Below are 18,703 nucleotides of genomic sequence, written 5' to 3'. Positions count from 1 at the left end.
AAAATCTCTACCGGTTCTTGGGATATTCAGTTAAGACGTTAGATTTAGAAAATATGACAAAAATATGCCCTGAGGCTAGCTCAGTGAGGACAGACACGTGTCATGGATCAAAAGACAAAAGATGGTTAGGTCCAGAAGTTTAGTAACTTCATTGTAAAGTAAAGTAAAGTTTTTAGCAAAAAGAAAAGTTACTCGAGAAAATAGAGAAGAAAATAGGGCTTGTGGCGACCAAGCGTTCATAGCGACGTTGATTTTTGATCCTTCGATATCGGCACTTCCTATCATTGCGAAGTAAAATTCGGGAAGCGTTGGATTGTTCATCCGTTAGAAGGGAACGTGAGCTGGGTTTAGACCTTCGTGAGACAGGTTAGTTTTACCCTACTGATGGCTCGTCGGGCCGAAAGGCCGAAGCCAGCCCAGTCGAATCCTGCAAGGATACGCTTACTGTGGAGCTCTGAAGGCGGGGAGACTCTAATCACTGTGACTTTACTAGTCGCTCTTTTTCTGTAACGTGAGAAGACAAACGTCACATGAAAAGTGGCGATTGATTCGAGTTGTTTTAACAGCTACAACAAGATTAAAGCCCTGGTTTACTTAGTAACTAACCGTTCCTCTAATAATATTTAAAAAGTTACTGAAAAATGTCAGTTTATTCGAGCCACACAGTTAATAAACTATCTCGTCAGTCTATAATAATATAACATTTATTAACACATCGTAGAGCTCACATTTTTCTTTAGACCAAAGCTTTTAATGTAATTCCGGTTACAGATAACGAATCATTCGTTTTGACCGAGTGACAGGAATGAACAAAATGGCGGGAAAATATGACAAGACGATTTGCATCTTCATATATATTGTAGTTAATGAGATTTAAGACTTTCTCGAGTATTCATTTAAATAAAACTAATAATTTCAGATGTACTACTGCATGTTCCCGACATTTCGGTTACATTAGAGCAATTGTGATCACGGGCAGACGAGACGACACACGGAGTAATCCGAAAATGTTAGTTTTGTTACTTAACGTTGTTTACTAAATACAATATTAAAATATATAAAATATTGTTATATTAAATAGTAGTTAGCATGTATTCATATATACGTATATCTTAAACGGAATTAATCATTAAAGAAAGATAAAGCGACCAAAAAAAAGAAAAAAGGTAATCAAAGTAAGGAAAATGAAACAAAGAAAACTGTCGATAACCATTTTAATGTTAAACTTATATTAACTCCGACATTCAAATCAATTAATATAAAAAAAAAAGGATTTAAACATAAATTACTAGGGACTAGAAGACTGTACCGAGCGACAACATCACTTAATAAAAACACATTATAAATTAAAATAATCATTAAAAAAAAAACAATGTCCAAAATTACAGAATTCACAAAATAAACATAGATTATATACATTAATGTTTGGCTTTGATGAAACTGGTCGGTGTTTTGGTATTAAAGGTCTCACTTAGGTCTAGGACACAAGGCAGCGGCTGCTCTGTGATGTACACTTATCATATAAAGGAATGCATTCAAAACAGATATGTATGGAACAATGATATGCCGGGACACATTGAGCAGGTGACCGGGATGTGAAGCGGCCGGCCCACTGCGGGCTCCTATGGCTTAGCTGGCACACTAAACGAGGAACTCTGCTGTGAGTGAGCTCAGCGCTTGACATCACAGGAACTCATTATATATAATAAATGCATCACAACTATCACCCGGAGGTCTGTACATGTATGGACGTATCTCATGTTAAGATGCAGCCCGAGTGCCCTGGCACGGGACAGGAACACTACACACCTAGCAACACTACTCCCTAACACACTTCCCTTATTGAATAACGTCAGATACAATAATAATATTTTTATAAAGAATCATTGGGTCACACCTCCACATCCCTCCTCGCACACCTCACACACGGACAGCTCTCTACACTCCAACATAAATACTAACACATATATATACATAGCTTTTTGGGTCTACACTTAACGAATATATTAGAAGAATAGTACGATAATTCCTTTGTTTTTGGCATAGTGCGTCCGCTGGCAGCTGGCGGCTGTCACCTGTCAGCTGTCAGCTGTCACGTGTCAGATCAGGACTTGTAGGTGCGGATGACGTCCTTTATCTGCGCCCGGCACAGCGGACACTGGCCGCCGCCCTTCCCCCGCCACTGCTGGACGGCGCAGCGGTAACACATGCACATGTGACCGCACATGTAGAGCACGCTGTCCACGGGGTTCTCGAAGCATATCGTGCACTCCGCCCCGGTCAGGTTGCCCTCCAGCATGGAGTACTGGCGGCTGGTGGACGGGAGCGGCTGCAGCTGCTGGAGGGGCTGGAGACGCTCTGCGGCCCCGCCGGGGAGGGTCAGCTGCTCGTTGCAGCTGTTTTGAGAGCTGGAGGCGCAGTGGTCGCGGCGGTAGGGGGCGGCCGCCTGCTGCAGACCCGACACACACAGCTGGGACGACTGGAGCGGCTGCGGGCGGAGAGAGGACGTCAGATAATGTCGATAAGGGACTGTGGCATCAGCAACACTGGAGTATAGAGGGAGGGATCGTTACCTCTATGTAGTGAGCGCTGGCGAGGGTTAGCGGCTGCTGCTGGTGTTGCTGCTGCTGCGGCGGCAAGCTGACCACCAGCACGGTCCCGCCGGGCGCCGCGCCCAGCACGCGCACGGCCGGCGCGGAGCCCTGGGCGGACGGGGAGGGCGCGGCGGCCGTGCTGAGCAGGCGTACTCTCTGCGTGGCGCCGTAGATGTCGACGAAGGCCCACAGGCGCAGCGTGTGGTCCACGTGCATGACGGTGGCGGGCGGCGCGCCGTTCCTGGCCAGGCGCACTTCCCCGTCGCCGGAGAGAGTGACGGCCAGCTCGTCATGTCGGCGCAGGCCGGCAGCGGCGTCTCTCTTCAGCACCCAGTACTCCGGGCGGTCCAGCAGCTGGTCGGCGTCGTCCGGCAGCGCGTCCTGCGTGAGCAGCGCGGGGTCGCAGGACGTGAGGCCTATCGCCAGGCTGCCGGCGTAAGCCGCCTCCGTGGCCAAGATCTGGACGACGATGGTCTGTCCGGGCCTCATGGGCCGCGCCGTGAACACGTAACCCTGACAGAACTCGGCCTCGGCGCGGGCGGCGATGCCCCGGTCGTTGACGTAGTGCACGTTCCTGCCCCTGGTCCTGTGCAGGGTGAGCGGCACCAGGGGGTTCTGGTGTCTGGGCGGGGGGAGCGCCTCGTCCACGGCGAGCGCCCTCATGCCGCCGACCAGGCTGTCATCGTCCACGGGGGTGTGGGCACACCTCCTGGGCTGGCCGGGCGCCCGCGGGTCCGCGAACTGCACGGCCGTACAGTTGCCGTACACGTCTATCAAGGCCCACAGCGGACTCCGGGTGTCGACTCCGGAGAAGAACAGTCCCTTGTCCTCTCCGTTGACTCCGAACAGCACGTCCCCGGCGCTGTTCACGTAGTAGTACAGCACGTTGTCCTTCTCACAGAACCTCTCCCCCAGAGCCTTGGCCCAGTTGCCAGGCTTGTTGGTGAGGTCGGGGCAGGCGTACTTGGGCAGCGCGTGCGCGAGGGTCGCGGGGTCGTGACCCGTGAACCCGAAACGTATCACCCCGCTCCAGCTGTTCGAGATCTCCACGAAACGGATGCACACCTGGAAACGATACACGGCCGTCAACAATGAAAACAAACATCCAACACCGAGGTGTTCGGGGGCGCCATCGCCCGGCGGAGGTGTGCAGGTGTGCAGGTGTAGGGGCTCACCTTCTCATTGACTCGCACGGGCCTGGCGCTGAAGGCGACTCCCTTGCAGAAGGACTCCACCCGGCGGGCCGTGCTGCCATCCCGGGACACGCGGACGTTCTCACCGTGGACGGAGTGGAAACTCAGCGGGGGAAGGTTGTTGGGCGCTCCGCCCGAACAGGAGGAGCGAGGAGCTGCAACAAACAGACACACACACATAAACGAATGAATACTACATAAAGAGCGACGCTCGCCCGACTGCGGTGCAAGAGTCAGTATAAAAGTTCTTCTGCCCAAACCCTCGACCATCTCGTCTCATGATAAACGTTTATTATTACACGATACGTTCAAACCGTCTGTTCCGCGTCAGTTCACAAGTGTAGTATTAACTTAATAGTAACATTAAGATTCAAATAAAAAGAAAGTTGAACCAAACTTCTAACTTAATAAAGTATCTCAAACACTCGTCACTTCTTTGTGTTATTTGCTGAGCGATAGTGCGTCTTATCGTGAAGACTTAGGGGTCGCCGGGCTCCGCCGGCGTCCCCTCGCGGATAGGGCTCCACCTGCCCGCGACAGATGCACGGGCCCCTTTTAAATAGCATTTGTGTAGACTACGGTTCCAATGCGAGCACATCTTTGTATACACATAGTGTATAACATTCTTGTATATAAAGATAAGCTTTACTATTAACTTTGGATGAATATAATATTTGGTTCCAAATATATTCCTCGTTGATTAGTCGTCTTATACATGAAGCGGAGACTCCTCTGTGATCATATCCTCATATTGAGAGTGATTTCAGCCATCTTTATAAGATCTAATCTTCCATGGTCATGCTCCGCCGGGGTCCTGACACCCCTCGCCTTACCCCCAGTATCCACAGCACGTGCTACTTCCTGTTACAATAGCGGAAGTTAAACGAGCTGCCATTTTGCGTTGACACGCTTGTGTAATGCACGTGTCATTGTAATTACAGGCGGACGGGCGGGTAGGCAGCGCTTGAATCCACCTATTACTTTAAGATATCGAACACTGCGATCGATAAGTCCCAGGTTCAGATCCAGTCTCTTGTAAATTTATTTCTTCTTTACGTATTTTATTTTAACTGTCTTATATTAACTGTAAGTGATGTCGCTCACAACATTTCAAAGTAATGTTTTATATAAGTAAGGGACGATAAATAATTCACAAATTGGTCAAAACATAACTAGTATCTGCTTAGTCGGTTTTCGGCATGACATTCAGTGTTCTTGCGTCAGACGATGCCCGGAGACGTTCACTACAACCCTTACTACAGGTCTCCTCAGAATCCGCAGCGTTTTCAGTTTGTCGTTAATAAACTGCGTCGTCGGCGTCGTGTGATACATATCTTAGTACGTAGGCACGGTTAACTGTCGGTACGTAGTGAGACACAGACCTGTGTTTGTCCGCCAGCATGAGATCCCCTCACCGCACACACGGAACTATTTGAAAGGCACTGTAATGGTGAAACGTTCTCATGGCTCAGGACGACCCGCTTCTGTTTATAGGTTACAGCTTACATAACTCTCGGATGTTCGACTGCCGACACTAGTCCATGTTCGCGGCTCTGTCCACCTTCAATACGCACGGTAACCCACAGTGACCCACTGAACTGCAGCGCGTGTCACGTGGTCTCCCTTACAGAGGCTGTACGCTGCAGTGGTGTGTGAGCTACGTTATTGATGAGTCTCATCAGAATCAATTCAGTATAGTAAGTCTTATAGTAAGTAGGCTCTATAACTCCTTCGAAACTATCAGTTATAAGTCGAAGTAACCGCAGACTTATTCGAGACGTGTTTTATTAAACTTTAAGGGTAAATTTATTTCATATCATCTGTATCATCCGGGGGGTGGAAGTGCCAGGTGTCAGTCACGGTACACCGGAAGTCCTAGAGATTTCCTACCCGCGGGAGACCGGATATTGATGAAACATTATAGTTTGATGGATCCACGTGAAAATATACTTTACGATAATTATTAATATATATGTATATAAGTTAAACACTGTGACTTGAGACTTTCCTGTGTCTAAAGTGATACAACTCTTGCACTACGAAGTTAAATAAATAGTCACTGTAACTGATTGATACGTGTTTATATATCCTAACTTATTTTGTTCCTCACAATAATAGAGCGCTCGTCAAAGCGGACCCTCCGGTGACCCTCCCTGTGAGCGAGTTACGACTGCCCACACTAAACACACAGCACGCGCCTCTTCACGTCAAAACATTATTACAATCGGTTTAATATACTGACGACACGCCGACAGAGAGTATTAAATACACGTACTAAGACATAAAAAACTACTTAAAACGCTGTCATACATCGTGAGAACACATTACTTACATCCTACCCTACACGCGAACACTGTGAGTTAAGTTAAGAAAAATCTGTTCGTATATATAAATAAAGCAAGAGGTGAATCCTATCGGCTTGTAGTCTCGAGTGTAGCGAGCTCGTCTGCTTCACCTACAGCGTCCTGTGAAATGTCACGTGTGACGTCACCAGCGTTCTTCCTGGTGAGCCGAAGCCCAATATTAGACTATGACGTCAACGCTGCACTAGATCTAGTAATAGTCCGCGTGTTGTCCAACACACTGCACTCACATGATGATTGACGAATTTATATCACTGTGTGTGCGAAGGCCTGCTTCACCAGAACCTTCGCGTCCCAGAGCCCGCAGCATATAACTAACATAATAAACACATTACAAGTACCAAGCTATAGTAAGCTATTATCAGTTGAAATATTAATCTAGACCTGGGCTAGGAACGATCTCCAGGATGTCATATCAATTTTCATCAGTGCCAATGGATGACTATTGTGTATTTATTGCTTCTAAGCATAATGAGATCTAAAACTTTCGCGAGTATTCTTTCAAACAAAGCTAATATTCTCGGATTAAACTACGCGTATTATATTTTAAAAAGCTACACACTCCCTACGTTTCCGTTGCTTTGCAGCAGCCGTGATCGCGGAAACGTCGGGAGCATGTAACTTTTTAAAATAATAAAATACGCGTATTGTAATCCGAGAATGTTAGCTTTATTTATAATGAGTCTCGCTTCACTGTAAGAATGGTCTCCCTCGAGTGAGCGCCCTCGGGCTCCGCCACAGGATTCGGCGCTCGAGCGTGTCTCCACGTCATCGTACCAACCAAACATATTACCTTCTCCTGTCTAGTTCTCATTTAATATTATTTATATAAATAAATATAACGCCAGCAGACGGATACTTCACTTCACACGTTGAACTTAAAATAACCACTTCCTTATAAAATATTGTATATTTTCACGTGTATAAGTTTATTGTAACACATGAATTGTGTTAGTATTAAGTATTATATATTTTTAACCGACTACGTACAGGAGGGACGTTTCTTAGTCACTCTACACTGCATGTATGTATAGTTAATCTCCCTCCTCCCTTGACTCCGAGCCCACGACCCTCTGCCCTACATTCCATCGCACATCTGTGTCCTCATGGGATTATTGAAGACCCCATTATTACACCATAGGGCTCTGAGAAGGGATCTCCGCGGATATATTATAATCTTATAATGAATTTCGTTTTAATACAATGACTTGTATTTTTTAACCTAACCTAACAGTCTAACCTAACTGTGGGGTGGTCCTCGGTACTGTCGGTTGTATAAGACACGTTTGTATGTTCCACAATTTGTTCTATATATAGGTACGCCCGTGTAGGACGTGAGGAGAGCAACAAAGGTCTGTTCGATCCAGCGCTTCATGTCGGGGGTGACTCACTGATCGTGTACGGACAATGGCTTGCTATATATGGAACTAAATATATTTTCGGAAGATCGTCGGAAGACTGTTTACATCGAGACTGGCGAGACGCGGCGAGGCGTGGCGGGTTACGGTCTAAACGAATTCTCATTGTGTTACACTATAATTAGAACAAGTATACAAAGCTCGGAGATATTGTGAATAATTCATTTTATACCAAATACATCAGTAATATTGATTAATAATGTTAGTGAGTGTTCCACCACCCTGAGCTTAAGGTGCGAGTCCCGCTTAATATATGATCATGTATGCTTTAACCTGGCGAGTGTAACGTTTGAGACGATGAGGAAATTGGATATTTTTTATACAAAAACAAACAAACAGAAAAAAATATGTTATATATAAAACATATTGTCCTAATTAAATCGTATTGACGAGTATCATCTCGTTTCCAAGGTTGGATCGGCAATAAGATTTTAATGAAGCACAAAGCGAGCTTCGGTGGGAACAAGAGCAACATCTGCTGCGAGACGCAGCGAGGGAGATGATGATGTACCCGAGCAGTTCCACTTGCACAGCTTATTTATAGAACTTGAGGGAAAATACATAAGTTTATGAACATTATGGAAATAATTCGGAGACTACTAAAATTAGGGTGACTTAAAAATAAAGTAGGCACATTTAAGGTTTACTATATTCAAACGGCTGGACCGATTTCGATGAAACTGAATGCGATAGGTTCCGAGACGTGTGGGCGTGCTCATATTGGTGTAATAGATCAGTATAGTGAGCGGCGCGGCGGGGTCACAGTCCGCTCTTACACCGTGACGAGCTGGAACCGTGACAACTGGACTCACAAAAAAATACGCGCTGTATGATACGATTATAGAGTTAGGCACGCTTCATATACAGCGATCAACACGGAACATGAGTCACGGGGGAGACTCCGTGCTCGCTCGTTTGAGTTAGTCCAAAAACACTTGGTTTAAAATAATACTAATGTTATGTCGTAAAAAATACATATATTATATTATATCGCAACAAACACGGACCGTAACGGACTTAAAAACCACGAGCCGTGATGAGAGACGGAACGAGAGAGAGTGAGAGAGAAAGAGATAGACTAATGTGAAGTAATGTAGAAACTGTATCGAGTTGTAACGTTTCATATAGTTTAGTAAGGAGGACATATTCCTTCAAACGAAAAAAACAAACTCGACATTTATTAGCGGCCAGTATTTTTTTTATCAGTAATTCTGCCATTCTTTTTTTTAATTCAGCCAATATAGTTTTCTCCATTCAGCCAATGTCAATTTATTGTGTCGTGCTATTAAATTAATATCGTATGAAGTCTCAAGCCCCGTGGGGCTCCGCCATGTGCGCGTCAGTTGGAGAGCCGCCCCCGCTTTGTTGTATTTTCGGCGGGAAACTTCATCTTGGGGGATGAGGGCGACATCTGCGCCGGAGTGCATTGTACCTTTTATAGTTTAGAATAGTATCTTACAAACACATTTAGAGCTCTTTCATTATAATACTATTATAATAAAGATATCTTCCTTTTATATCCTATATACGGCTTGTTACTTTAGAATACGTAAAATTTTGGAACAAAGGGTTTTCTTAATAATTTTCTACATAAGTTATATGTTACTTTGTATGTATTTACATCTTTCTCTGCTATATAGAAAACCAACCCAGCATCCGGCGGTAACCACAGGAAGCGGACGAATATATATCGTGTGGACAGAAAGAGAAAATAAAGATTAAGAGAAATGAAACAATTACATATTTATTATAATACTGATTTAAACTATTTTATAGACTTAATATGAAATATTTTTTTAACTTGATGGTTCCAAAATGTCTCTATTCCCAAATCTCGACCTCAACGGGTCAAGACGCCATTACGATATCACGCACGCGAACATAATAACGAAACATTGTAAAGACTATATAATTGTTCGCATTCGTTCTTAAAAACGTTTCCCACGCAATGAAACACTTTTAAACGGTACTACTTTTATAATAAATTGATTTGTAACAGAACAAAACTCTTTCTAATGACCTCGAACTCGGTTTTGAACATTGGTACGAGTGAGAACAATCTCTCACGTCAACCCAACCTAGGGAAGCGGCTATCGAATTGTACAAGTCCCATTTAAACTTCCCTTATATTCCATTATAGTGTATCAATAATTCTTTTATTCCACTAATGAACTATGATAATTATCTAAACTATGCACACTAATCTACTATTCCAAACATTACCTGGCTCATCTCTGCTCCAAGACGTAACTTTCACCAACACACGAGATAATACACTTATAAAACATTTTCCCACGACATCACGCTCATAAATATGTAGCGTTTAAACACAACGCATTATAGAATATTATATTCGTATTTTTCTCACACAAACAATGAATATTAATTTATAAAAACATAGTAAAATACGCGTCTTGCAACTTATGACTAAGACTTTTCACTCGTCCTTGCTTTTTACTATATCCTCGATGTAAAAACAAAAGTAACATTAAAATATAAACAAAAACAAAAAGCTTTTAAAGATGTCGATCAACGTGAACATGATTATAAGAAAAAAACTATTGAAACAACGGTTGTACATCCGATTCTCACAGTAATTGTCAATCTTGTAGTTTTTACGCGCCACACCGCCATTTTGTTTTCATTACGCGACCGCCTAATTACGGGTTTAATATTTTTAGATTTTGTTTACATTCATGATAATTGTATTTCTATATTTTATATAAGTAGTGTTTGTTGTTGTTGATAATTTAAAATGCGGGATCGTTTTGCTTTTATTTTTTAATGTACAGTTATTAAGGGACAGTTCAGTCTAAATGTCTAGACGTGTTCATAAATGTAATCTTTTAAAAATATCAACTTGAGATTACGGGCTTTCTGTGTCGTTTGTAACAATTTTAAAGCTTTTTATGAATTTTAATGATATTTTTTTTCCTAATTTAGCTATTATGATATTTCGCGACACATAAATATTGATAAGGCTGGACGTTTCAGGACATTTACAATAACAATAATTAAAATTATAATGACCGCCATTCTATTGTATACCTTATATGTATATGAATTGCATCTAATATAGCACTTAACAATTGACATAACTGTTTACGTAATTGATCGCTATATGATGTATATATATCCGTCCCTCTCGCACTCGTCACATCGTCCTAACGTTGCCGTCTCTGTCTCCCGCTCTCACGGACCGTGGGAACCTCACCTTTCGTATCGATTCGTTTTGTCATCCGATACAAAAATACGAATAATTCGACAATTTTTTGAGAATTTTATATAAAAAAAAAAATTCAATCCGATGTCCGGTTTCTTAATTGATGTAAACGGAAGTCATACGAGCGAATTTGTTCATTGATATCAATTAGACGTATTAATTGGCGCCAATATGAAGTTGTTGTCACGTACCAGGGCGACATTGCTTTAAAGGCATATAATTCTAGGAATGTACAACTTTCATATGAAAAATAACATTGAATTCACACGCTTTCAAACTAACGATGTTATTAAAAAAATAAAATATAATTAATTAAAACGTTAGTTTTGCACGAAAAAAATAAGGAATATTAGAAGATGAAATGGTCAGTCGGAAGTCAGTGACAGATCTATTATATATTCCCATCTCGTACATATGGAATGCAATTAATATTCAACCTTACTCGGTTAGCATAGAGTTGTTAGTTGTATACCATTACTGTCAGGGTCTCCTTTCCCACGCGGGCCTAAGACGAAATTCCAAAAACCAAAGGATTGCCAGAAAACATCTGGAGGATAAATTCAGAGCTTTGTTATTTAAACTATTACAATAAACATTGTTTATTTTGGATGTATTATCTGTGTTGCTGCTCTTCCCACGACCTCGTGATACCTCATTGATGTAACTCCGACCTCCTCTGGACAACGCACAGACCATAGAGCACAGGTGATCTACAATTATCGTGACCATAGACAAAATTATTTATTATTTAATGACGTCACTAGTTAGACACCAGGGATTAGTTATTGTTTAATTATTCATGGCTTTGTTTAAAAAAAGCATTCAAAATGGCGCGGGAACCGTTAAGTACAGATGCGACGCCGTTTTCGGAAACAGTAGTCGTCACGGGGAAGGAATAAGTTTAAAAATAAATCAATGAAATTCAAATTTAGCATTCAGTTTTCTTCACGCGATCTTCAAAACCAGTTCCTTGGGAATAGTTGAGATCCGAAATGACGACACGAGATGTCTTCATGGTCCTGGAACGGTTTCGATGAAGTCGCTCCAGTAAATATATAGAAGGAAAAGTGCCGTATAAGAGCATGTGCTCACGAAAATAAATAAAATGTCTTTAACATGAAAACTATTAAAGACGCGACAGTAGACTAGCGACATATAGCCGGGTATACAGAGGGAGGCTATTTTCCGAACCAGTACTAATTTATGCTGAAAAACGTAATAAGTCTTCAACTACCAAATAAGTTGTCTTCATTCACTAACTTTTCATAGTCACGTTTTAAGTAACACAGGCTAATTGTTTTGTACAATAAATATCTTTGACTAATAATCAATTTAATGAATACCTCTATAAATCGAAAGTCCAAATTCATCTCAAATGTCATCATAGTATTCGCCAGCGCCGCTGTGTGCGTGTAAAGATGGCCGCCGTCAGCTGTCTCGTGAAGAAATAAAAAAACCTCAAAGGTGTTCCTAGCAGCTGATGCTCTTTATGTAACACATACATTCCTCGGCGCACGCGGCACCTCGCGCCCTTTATACTATCAGCTTATCAACTATGCCGTTTTTTTATCTCTAACGCCAGCTGTCTTTAAACCGAGATCCTGCACGTGTCGGGCTCGCGGGCGAACCCGGGGGTAACACTAGTATGTACATTACCGAAATATTGATAAGATATCGTAATAAATGTTTAATGTATAAGATGTATAAGTGTACAGTGTGTGTCGGTCTTGGTGACTCGTGCAGGCCAAGCCCCCCGCCCCTCTCGCCCCCGGGTCTCTCAGCTGTTTGTTCCTCACACAACCTTTAATGGCACCATCTGCGCTTTCTTCCCGACCTTCTGGAGGTCGCCATTGTTTACTCCGCACTACAGCTCGTCTCCGAGCGGATGCTGTTGCTTTCAGTGTAATTAGCGCACGGGTCGCGTTAACCTCAGAGGTTAATCAGTCAAATGATGATTCACGACATAACGCGATATATTATAAGGATATTCAACAGAACAACCGGATGGGCGGCCATTGTTAAGACTTTCATGTACAGAACAAATGATTTTAAATACTCGGCGGTCACGATAGAGGAAAATTATTAAAACACAAAGAAAACGTGCCACGACATTCGAAGTCAAATTCACGACTAAATGTAATAAACAATTGAGAGACTACAACCACTACAACTACATGGAAAGTACATCCATTATAATATGCATACGTCGGAAGTCAAGTACATCTGTCGCTACTTCCGGCACGTTTCATGACATCTGGCGGATTAGTTGAAATTTCGCATTGTCTGTTAAGACGGAGGGAATTGTTTCAGCACATGTCCTAACAATGACTTATGGGAGCCTTTCATAACACAAACAAGACGCCAGGCAGTGCCGTCGTTATATGTAACTACCCTCGCCTATTAATGCACGTGATGATTATATTATAAAAACAGTCAAGACTTGTGTTTCGTAGTCAGCTTGTATTCGAGTCTTATATTTATGTTAATGGCGTATAAACGAAACACGCGTCTTATGCGAGGCAATTAAACGGGCAAGGTGTGCGACAGATGCCGGGGCTGCAGACTAGTCCAGCAGATGGCACGAGCCGAGGAACCGCACACACACACACACACAGTACAGGTATATGTCCACTGATATTATTGTAACTTAATTATTTAGACATGTATACTACGGGATACATACACAGCTCGCGGAGACGCTCTCTTAACACGACACTCATTTCCGCGGTTCATGTCACTCTAGTAACGTACTCCCGAGCGCCACTCAGTCACTACGTTAACTTCACGATTGTGAGGTAATCGTGAAATTGAGTTTCCTATCTGTCTGTTTTAGTACGAGCTCGGTCTGTCGGCAGGTTCACTTCGCACCGACAGTTGACAGTTGTTCATTCATAAAACATTATATATCAAGTAAATACTATAAACGTAGGTTGTTGAACGAGGAGTGTGGTGTGACGGCGATGAATCAAGGGGTATTAAAAATATAAAAATAAAAATGTTATAAATGAAGGGTTTGTGTATGTGTGTGTGTGTGTAGTGTAACGCGAGGGCAGGTCGTGCTCACCTAATCCGATCTTCTTCTTGATCTTTTTGAGGACCTTCATCTTGGAGCCCTTCTTGTCTTTGACGGGCGTGGTGTCCGGCTCTAGCGCCATGGGCGGTAGCACGAGGGTCTGCGGCGGCAGGCGGGGGCCGTGAGCGGAGCCCCGCGGACAGGCGGGACAGTGGCAGGCGCCCCTGGCCTGCCTCAGGCTAACGCAATCGCTCACTCCCATCATTTATAAGGCTTGCAGATATCACAACGGACCGACGAACTCTGAGCTCGACTAGCCGTCAGTTCATGTCACTCGCGCTCGTCTTTCGTTTACTACACTTCCACACGGCCGACGTCCGTTCCCGACGAAGGCTCGCGGCCGACTGACGCTCCTCGCTCCACACAACACGCTCCTGGAGCCGGCCGTCAGCTGTCGCTTAGACCCCGCCCACTCAAATACAGACCTTACTACGATACTTATACGGCACAGAGTCTACTGCACCCATACACACTTCACGAGAGACAGAGACTGAGCTATAGGGAGAGAGGGAGACGGAGAGAGGCGGCCGAAGGTACACACGGACGGGAACAATATGAAGTACGAACTACGAAGTGATTGTGTTTAGAGAAAAATAAATAATAATAATAGTGAATCAGTTAAATATGAGGATAAAAGTTATTTAGAAATGAGAAGTCATTAAGGAGACAATAGAAAGGATTCGTAACCATCAGCTAACGACAGACAACGTGATCGTTAACGAATTAACTATCGTTTCAAGAAACTCATTAAACATTCTTGTTAATAGACTTACAGCTATTAACAACTATTTTAAATTTACCATATGTCTGAATATTATAATTCGCGAAGATTTATATATGGTGAAGTGTTAACGCTCCGTATGTAGTGCACCGTGTGTACGATACGCACTCGGAGTAAGCACATCGTGTGCATTTCGAGCCGCTCTGTTACAACGACTGAACCTATTCTGATGCGGTTCATTTCATTTACAAGAAATCCATCTGGACAAAGACACGCGAGCTTCTCACCAGAACTTCAACAACCAAACAAAACATATGTATTATAAAAAAAACTCTAATTGTCTTCATTAACTTGATGTCAAATAAAACAGAACCTCCCATTCCTAAGTCGGTTCAATACAGTCGCGATAAATGTTCTAAGTCTTACGCATCTCCAAATTATTTTATATACATATATTCGTCAGTATCTGTGACAACAGTCCACACTCAGCTCACTCAGCTCACCTCCGACATCTGCAGCTTGCATCTCGTCATCTGTTAGACGAAGGTCAATGAACCGCCGAAACAAACCCATCTTGTGTCTTTACTCGGGTTACAATATTCTTAGTCCATCTCTACCCGATAGTGCCTCCTCTATATTGATTGTCACATATGTGTGTATGTCTGTATTGTTATTATTGTTTGTGCTGTGCTCAGAGCCAGGTGCCCGCCTTCCAGCATGTGTCGGGAACAAATACACGGGAAGCTAACAAAAAAATATATCACACCTTGGTAGGGAACAGATGATAGGAGCAGACGGACTTGCATATGTATAATAGTTTAATAAAATCAATCCATGATATCATGATTTTTACCTAAAACCTTCCGTTTTTCTTCTTCGACGACTCCGAGATCACATCTGTCTCAACTCGTGCCGAGTTCGACCGCGTTGAGGTGTGTGTGTGTGTGTGTGTGATAGTGTCAGTAACATATTGTGCAGCCACATCGAGGTATGAGCCTGGCAGGGCTGCCACACCAGCAGCACATATACACATACAGGTATATATAATGACATTTCCCATTGTAGAAATTTCTATGTTCGTGATCTGGCGCCGGTTGCCGAGATCGTCACACACAGACAGACACACAGTATATAATATACATAGCAATACATATAACAAACAAGGTGGACTTTCATCTTCACATCGCGAGACCTTTCCCCACACGAGGCGCTCGCCGGACGAGTGTGTGTTCGTCTGTGTAGCAACATCTGCCTCCACAGTCCACACTCGCCATGTTTTTTCCCCAACATTCTCAAAAACACCTTGCGAATTGTGATATTACAAAGGAATCGCCATTAAAATGCTCGTAAATGTTAATCGAGTCTACTTTCTAGATAAAAATAATAATGAAGGTGTGTAGTTAGTATCACACGAGTCTGTCTTAAGTTAGTTGTTTGTCGATACGAACCGCATTCTTTGATGTCGGTTAATAATGTTTTGTAAAGAAAGGAAACATTCACACAAACTGGATCCGACACAGCGATAGTAGGTCCTTATCACATGGAATGGACTTCATTGTATATGTATGTCTGTCAGCTGATTGTTCCGCAACTCGAATACACTTTAAGAGCTTATCGTTTTATTTTTACCCAAACTATATATTAAAATAAAGCGAAGTATGTTTCAGGTAAGACGAGTAATAATTTCTTTTCTCTCGAACTCTTTGTCCGCGTCTCCGATCAGCTGATCGACCATATGACTCTCTTCACAGCATCAGCTGATTCTAAAAGAAACACGACAAAAACCTCTTTGCATAACCGAACTCTTTGTGCTGTTGTATTGTTTGTGCAATTATTACGAACTAGCGATATAGAACCTCCTCGGTTTCAGATAAGGTTCAATATCACGAACGAAGTCCTCCGTCCGTTTAGCACTGGACCTTTGAGTCGCGAAACACGTGCGGCCGAAAAAAAAAAAGAGGAATGACAGGTAGCGGGACAGATGACAGTCAGCTGGTGGAGGGAACTTGGACAGTGAAATATGGACTCTACTATTATGATATAAGGCTATATTTTGTTTGAGTATACACGTAGATATACTTACGACGTTTCAATGTTCAATGAAGTTGAACTATTCCAAATTTAAATTTTGGAATTACTCGTAATCGCAAGAAAACTTTGTTCGTGTGAGTGAAACAGAATTATATTAAGAACGACTTTAATTTTAATACTTCAAAGTCTATTTTTGAATAACATTAAATGTTTAAGAAATACCTTGAAATAGGAATAGAATTAAAAAATTGCAAACCGAAACATAAGAGAGAATAGATCTTATTGTGAAGGAAATAGATATCACTTTCATATAAAATCACATCCTTGAAATTATCAAAACATACACACACATACAAATCAGCTGATTCTGCTGGGAACCGTGAAGGTTTCATATGTTTTTTGTTAAGAAATTTTATTTATTGCACAACCCTCAAGGAAACACAATAGTTACTTTTGGGTATTGTTGAACACAAGGCACTATCAATGAGTCCCGGGTTCGGTTACAGGCCATAAGATTTGTACCAAGAAGGTTGTACAAAAAAGTATCTTTAACATAAAAAACATATATTCAAATTGTTTTAGTAAAGTCTCCAACTATATATATATGGATGTATTTGTATGTTTGGTAGTCCAACAGAACACTAATGGTAGATTAAAACCATTGTAAGGTCAAATTTCTTACAATAATAATGCTTTTCATGTAATTCACTAACAAACATACACACAGAGAGGAAAATTTTGTATGTGAAAGCTGTTTCTCTCCTGTATGTCTGTGTGTATAACACAGAAACTCATTTACAATATACGGACACACAGTCACTGCTAATGAGTAAATATTACTAAGAAATTACTATGATTTTGAACTAAGAGATTTAACAAACAGAGTCGGGTGATTACTCATACATTGTACACGACTAAATAAAGATTAGTTTAATAAACTATTTTTTGAAGGATCGCAAGAGTAACAAAGTTGTGTCAATTTCCTCACAGATTAATTATAATAAAGATAAAAAAAAACAACTGTATTTATATGTTAAGACAGAAGAAATACTTTTCATTGCATAATATCATCAGTCTCGGTTGGCAACGGAGACGGTGTACCCATGAGGAGGGCTGCGGGTGTGATGCATCATCCTGTATGTTCAACTAAATCTCTAGAATCTTATAAACACATCTTCCTTTGCTTACAAACCTCTCAACTTACTTAACGCCTATATAGTTGACACTTAAAGAAGTGAGCTCTAAAGATGGCTAACTAATCTCTGGTTTGTATTAATGTAAACACAATAGTTAGACCGACCTCTGACCCTTGCTCGCCCTCAACACGAACACTGCGGCGGTTGTAGTTTATACGACAACATCATTACAATGTTCCAATTGGAGAACGGTTTTTTCGGTGATTTACGAAATAATAAAACTCGGACGGATCGCAAGGTATTATTCTATGGAAGAGCCACGAACATGTTTGAGAATGATTCAACACACAAGGAAGTTCGTTAGGTTATATGAAAACAATGTATTAGAGACGTGTTAGTACGCTAATATCTACAATTAGAGTGTCATTATCATCTCTTACCTGGAATGGCGCTGCCGGACTGCCCCATTCTTGTTTAAACTCTTCTCCTCCGAATGCAAACAACCATTTAATTGTTGAACATTAAAAGCGTATATTCTGTCCGCACGCACATTACACGATTGAACTATGAACTACACTAACGAGAGATTTACAAACCAACACACATTTAGATACGGTTTTTCTTATACGAATCTATTAATTTAGCCATTAAACTAGTTATTGCGGGAGATATTTATAATTAAAACTTATAAAAAAGATCTGTGGGACCGTATGCGTCACATTATTGCAAATATTTTGTCTTATCAAACAATTATAGTAATTTCTGCCAATACATTTGGCACTTGACAACTTTGTCATGGATATGTCTGGTCGCCGGGAGCGCACAGTAGTATGACTCGCAGCGATCGTATACTCTCTCATAAACGCTAATATTTATATTTTCATCTGTATTTCCTCTCTATTATTTTACTCAATCTATCTCAGTAACGAAAAGCAAGTTTATCGACCTTTA

At 41.9% G+C, this 18,703-nt stretch overlaps 1 protein-coding gene across 3 annotated transcripts; it reads right to left on the bottom strand.

The window, feature by feature from the left end:
- Positions 1–1,197: 1,197 nt before the first annotated feature.
- Positions 1,198–18,578, bottom strand: LOC116776847 (protein neuralized). Of its 3 annotated transcripts, none has more exons than XM_032670110.2 (4): positions 18,193–18,578; positions 3,770–3,942; positions 2,574–3,659; positions 1,198–2,488 (listed from the first exon to the last, which is right to left on the bottom strand). In XM_032670110.2, exons 1-4 carry the CDS (start codon positions 18,218–18,220, stop codon positions 2,105–2,107), a joined length of 1,671 nt encoding a protein of 556 aa, XP_032526001.1. In that variant the 5' UTR covers positions 18,221–18,578; the 3' UTR covers positions 1,198–2,104. The 3 variants fall into 3 exon arrangements, with proteins under 3 accessions (XP_032526001.1, XP_032525999.1, XP_032526000.1); XM_032670108.2 differs by lacking the exon at positions 18,193–18,578 and adding an exon at positions 13,856–14,664; XM_032670109.2 differs by lacking the exon at positions 18,193–18,578 and adding an exon at positions 13,475–13,585.
- Positions 18,579–18,703: the final 125 nt, after the last annotated feature.

This window comes from Danaus plexippus (assembly GCF_018135715.1).
Source record: "Danaus plexippus chromosome 29 unlocalized genomic scaffold, MEX_DaPlex mxdp_36, whole genome shotgun sequence".
Taxonomy (NCBI): domain Eukaryota; kingdom Metazoa; phylum Arthropoda; class Insecta; order Lepidoptera; family Nymphalidae; genus Danaus; species Danaus plexippus.
Note: the sequence above shows the minus strand (reverse complement) of the source record. Positions and strands in the feature narration are given on the sequence as shown.

Coding starts and splice junctions, on each gene's coding strand:
- LOC116776847 (XM_032670108.2), bottom strand. CDS start 14,069: ATGATGGGAGTGAGCGATTGCGTTAGCCTGAGGCAGGCCAGGGGCGCC. Junction 3,943..13,855: donor CAAGAAGAAGATCGGATTAG/GTGAGCACGACC, acceptor TGTTTGTTGCAG/CTCCTCGCTCCTCCTGTTCG. Junction 3,660..3,769: donor CCGTGCGAGTCAATGAGAAG/GTGAGCCCCTAC, acceptor TATCGTTTCCAG/GTGTGCATCCGTTTCGTGGA.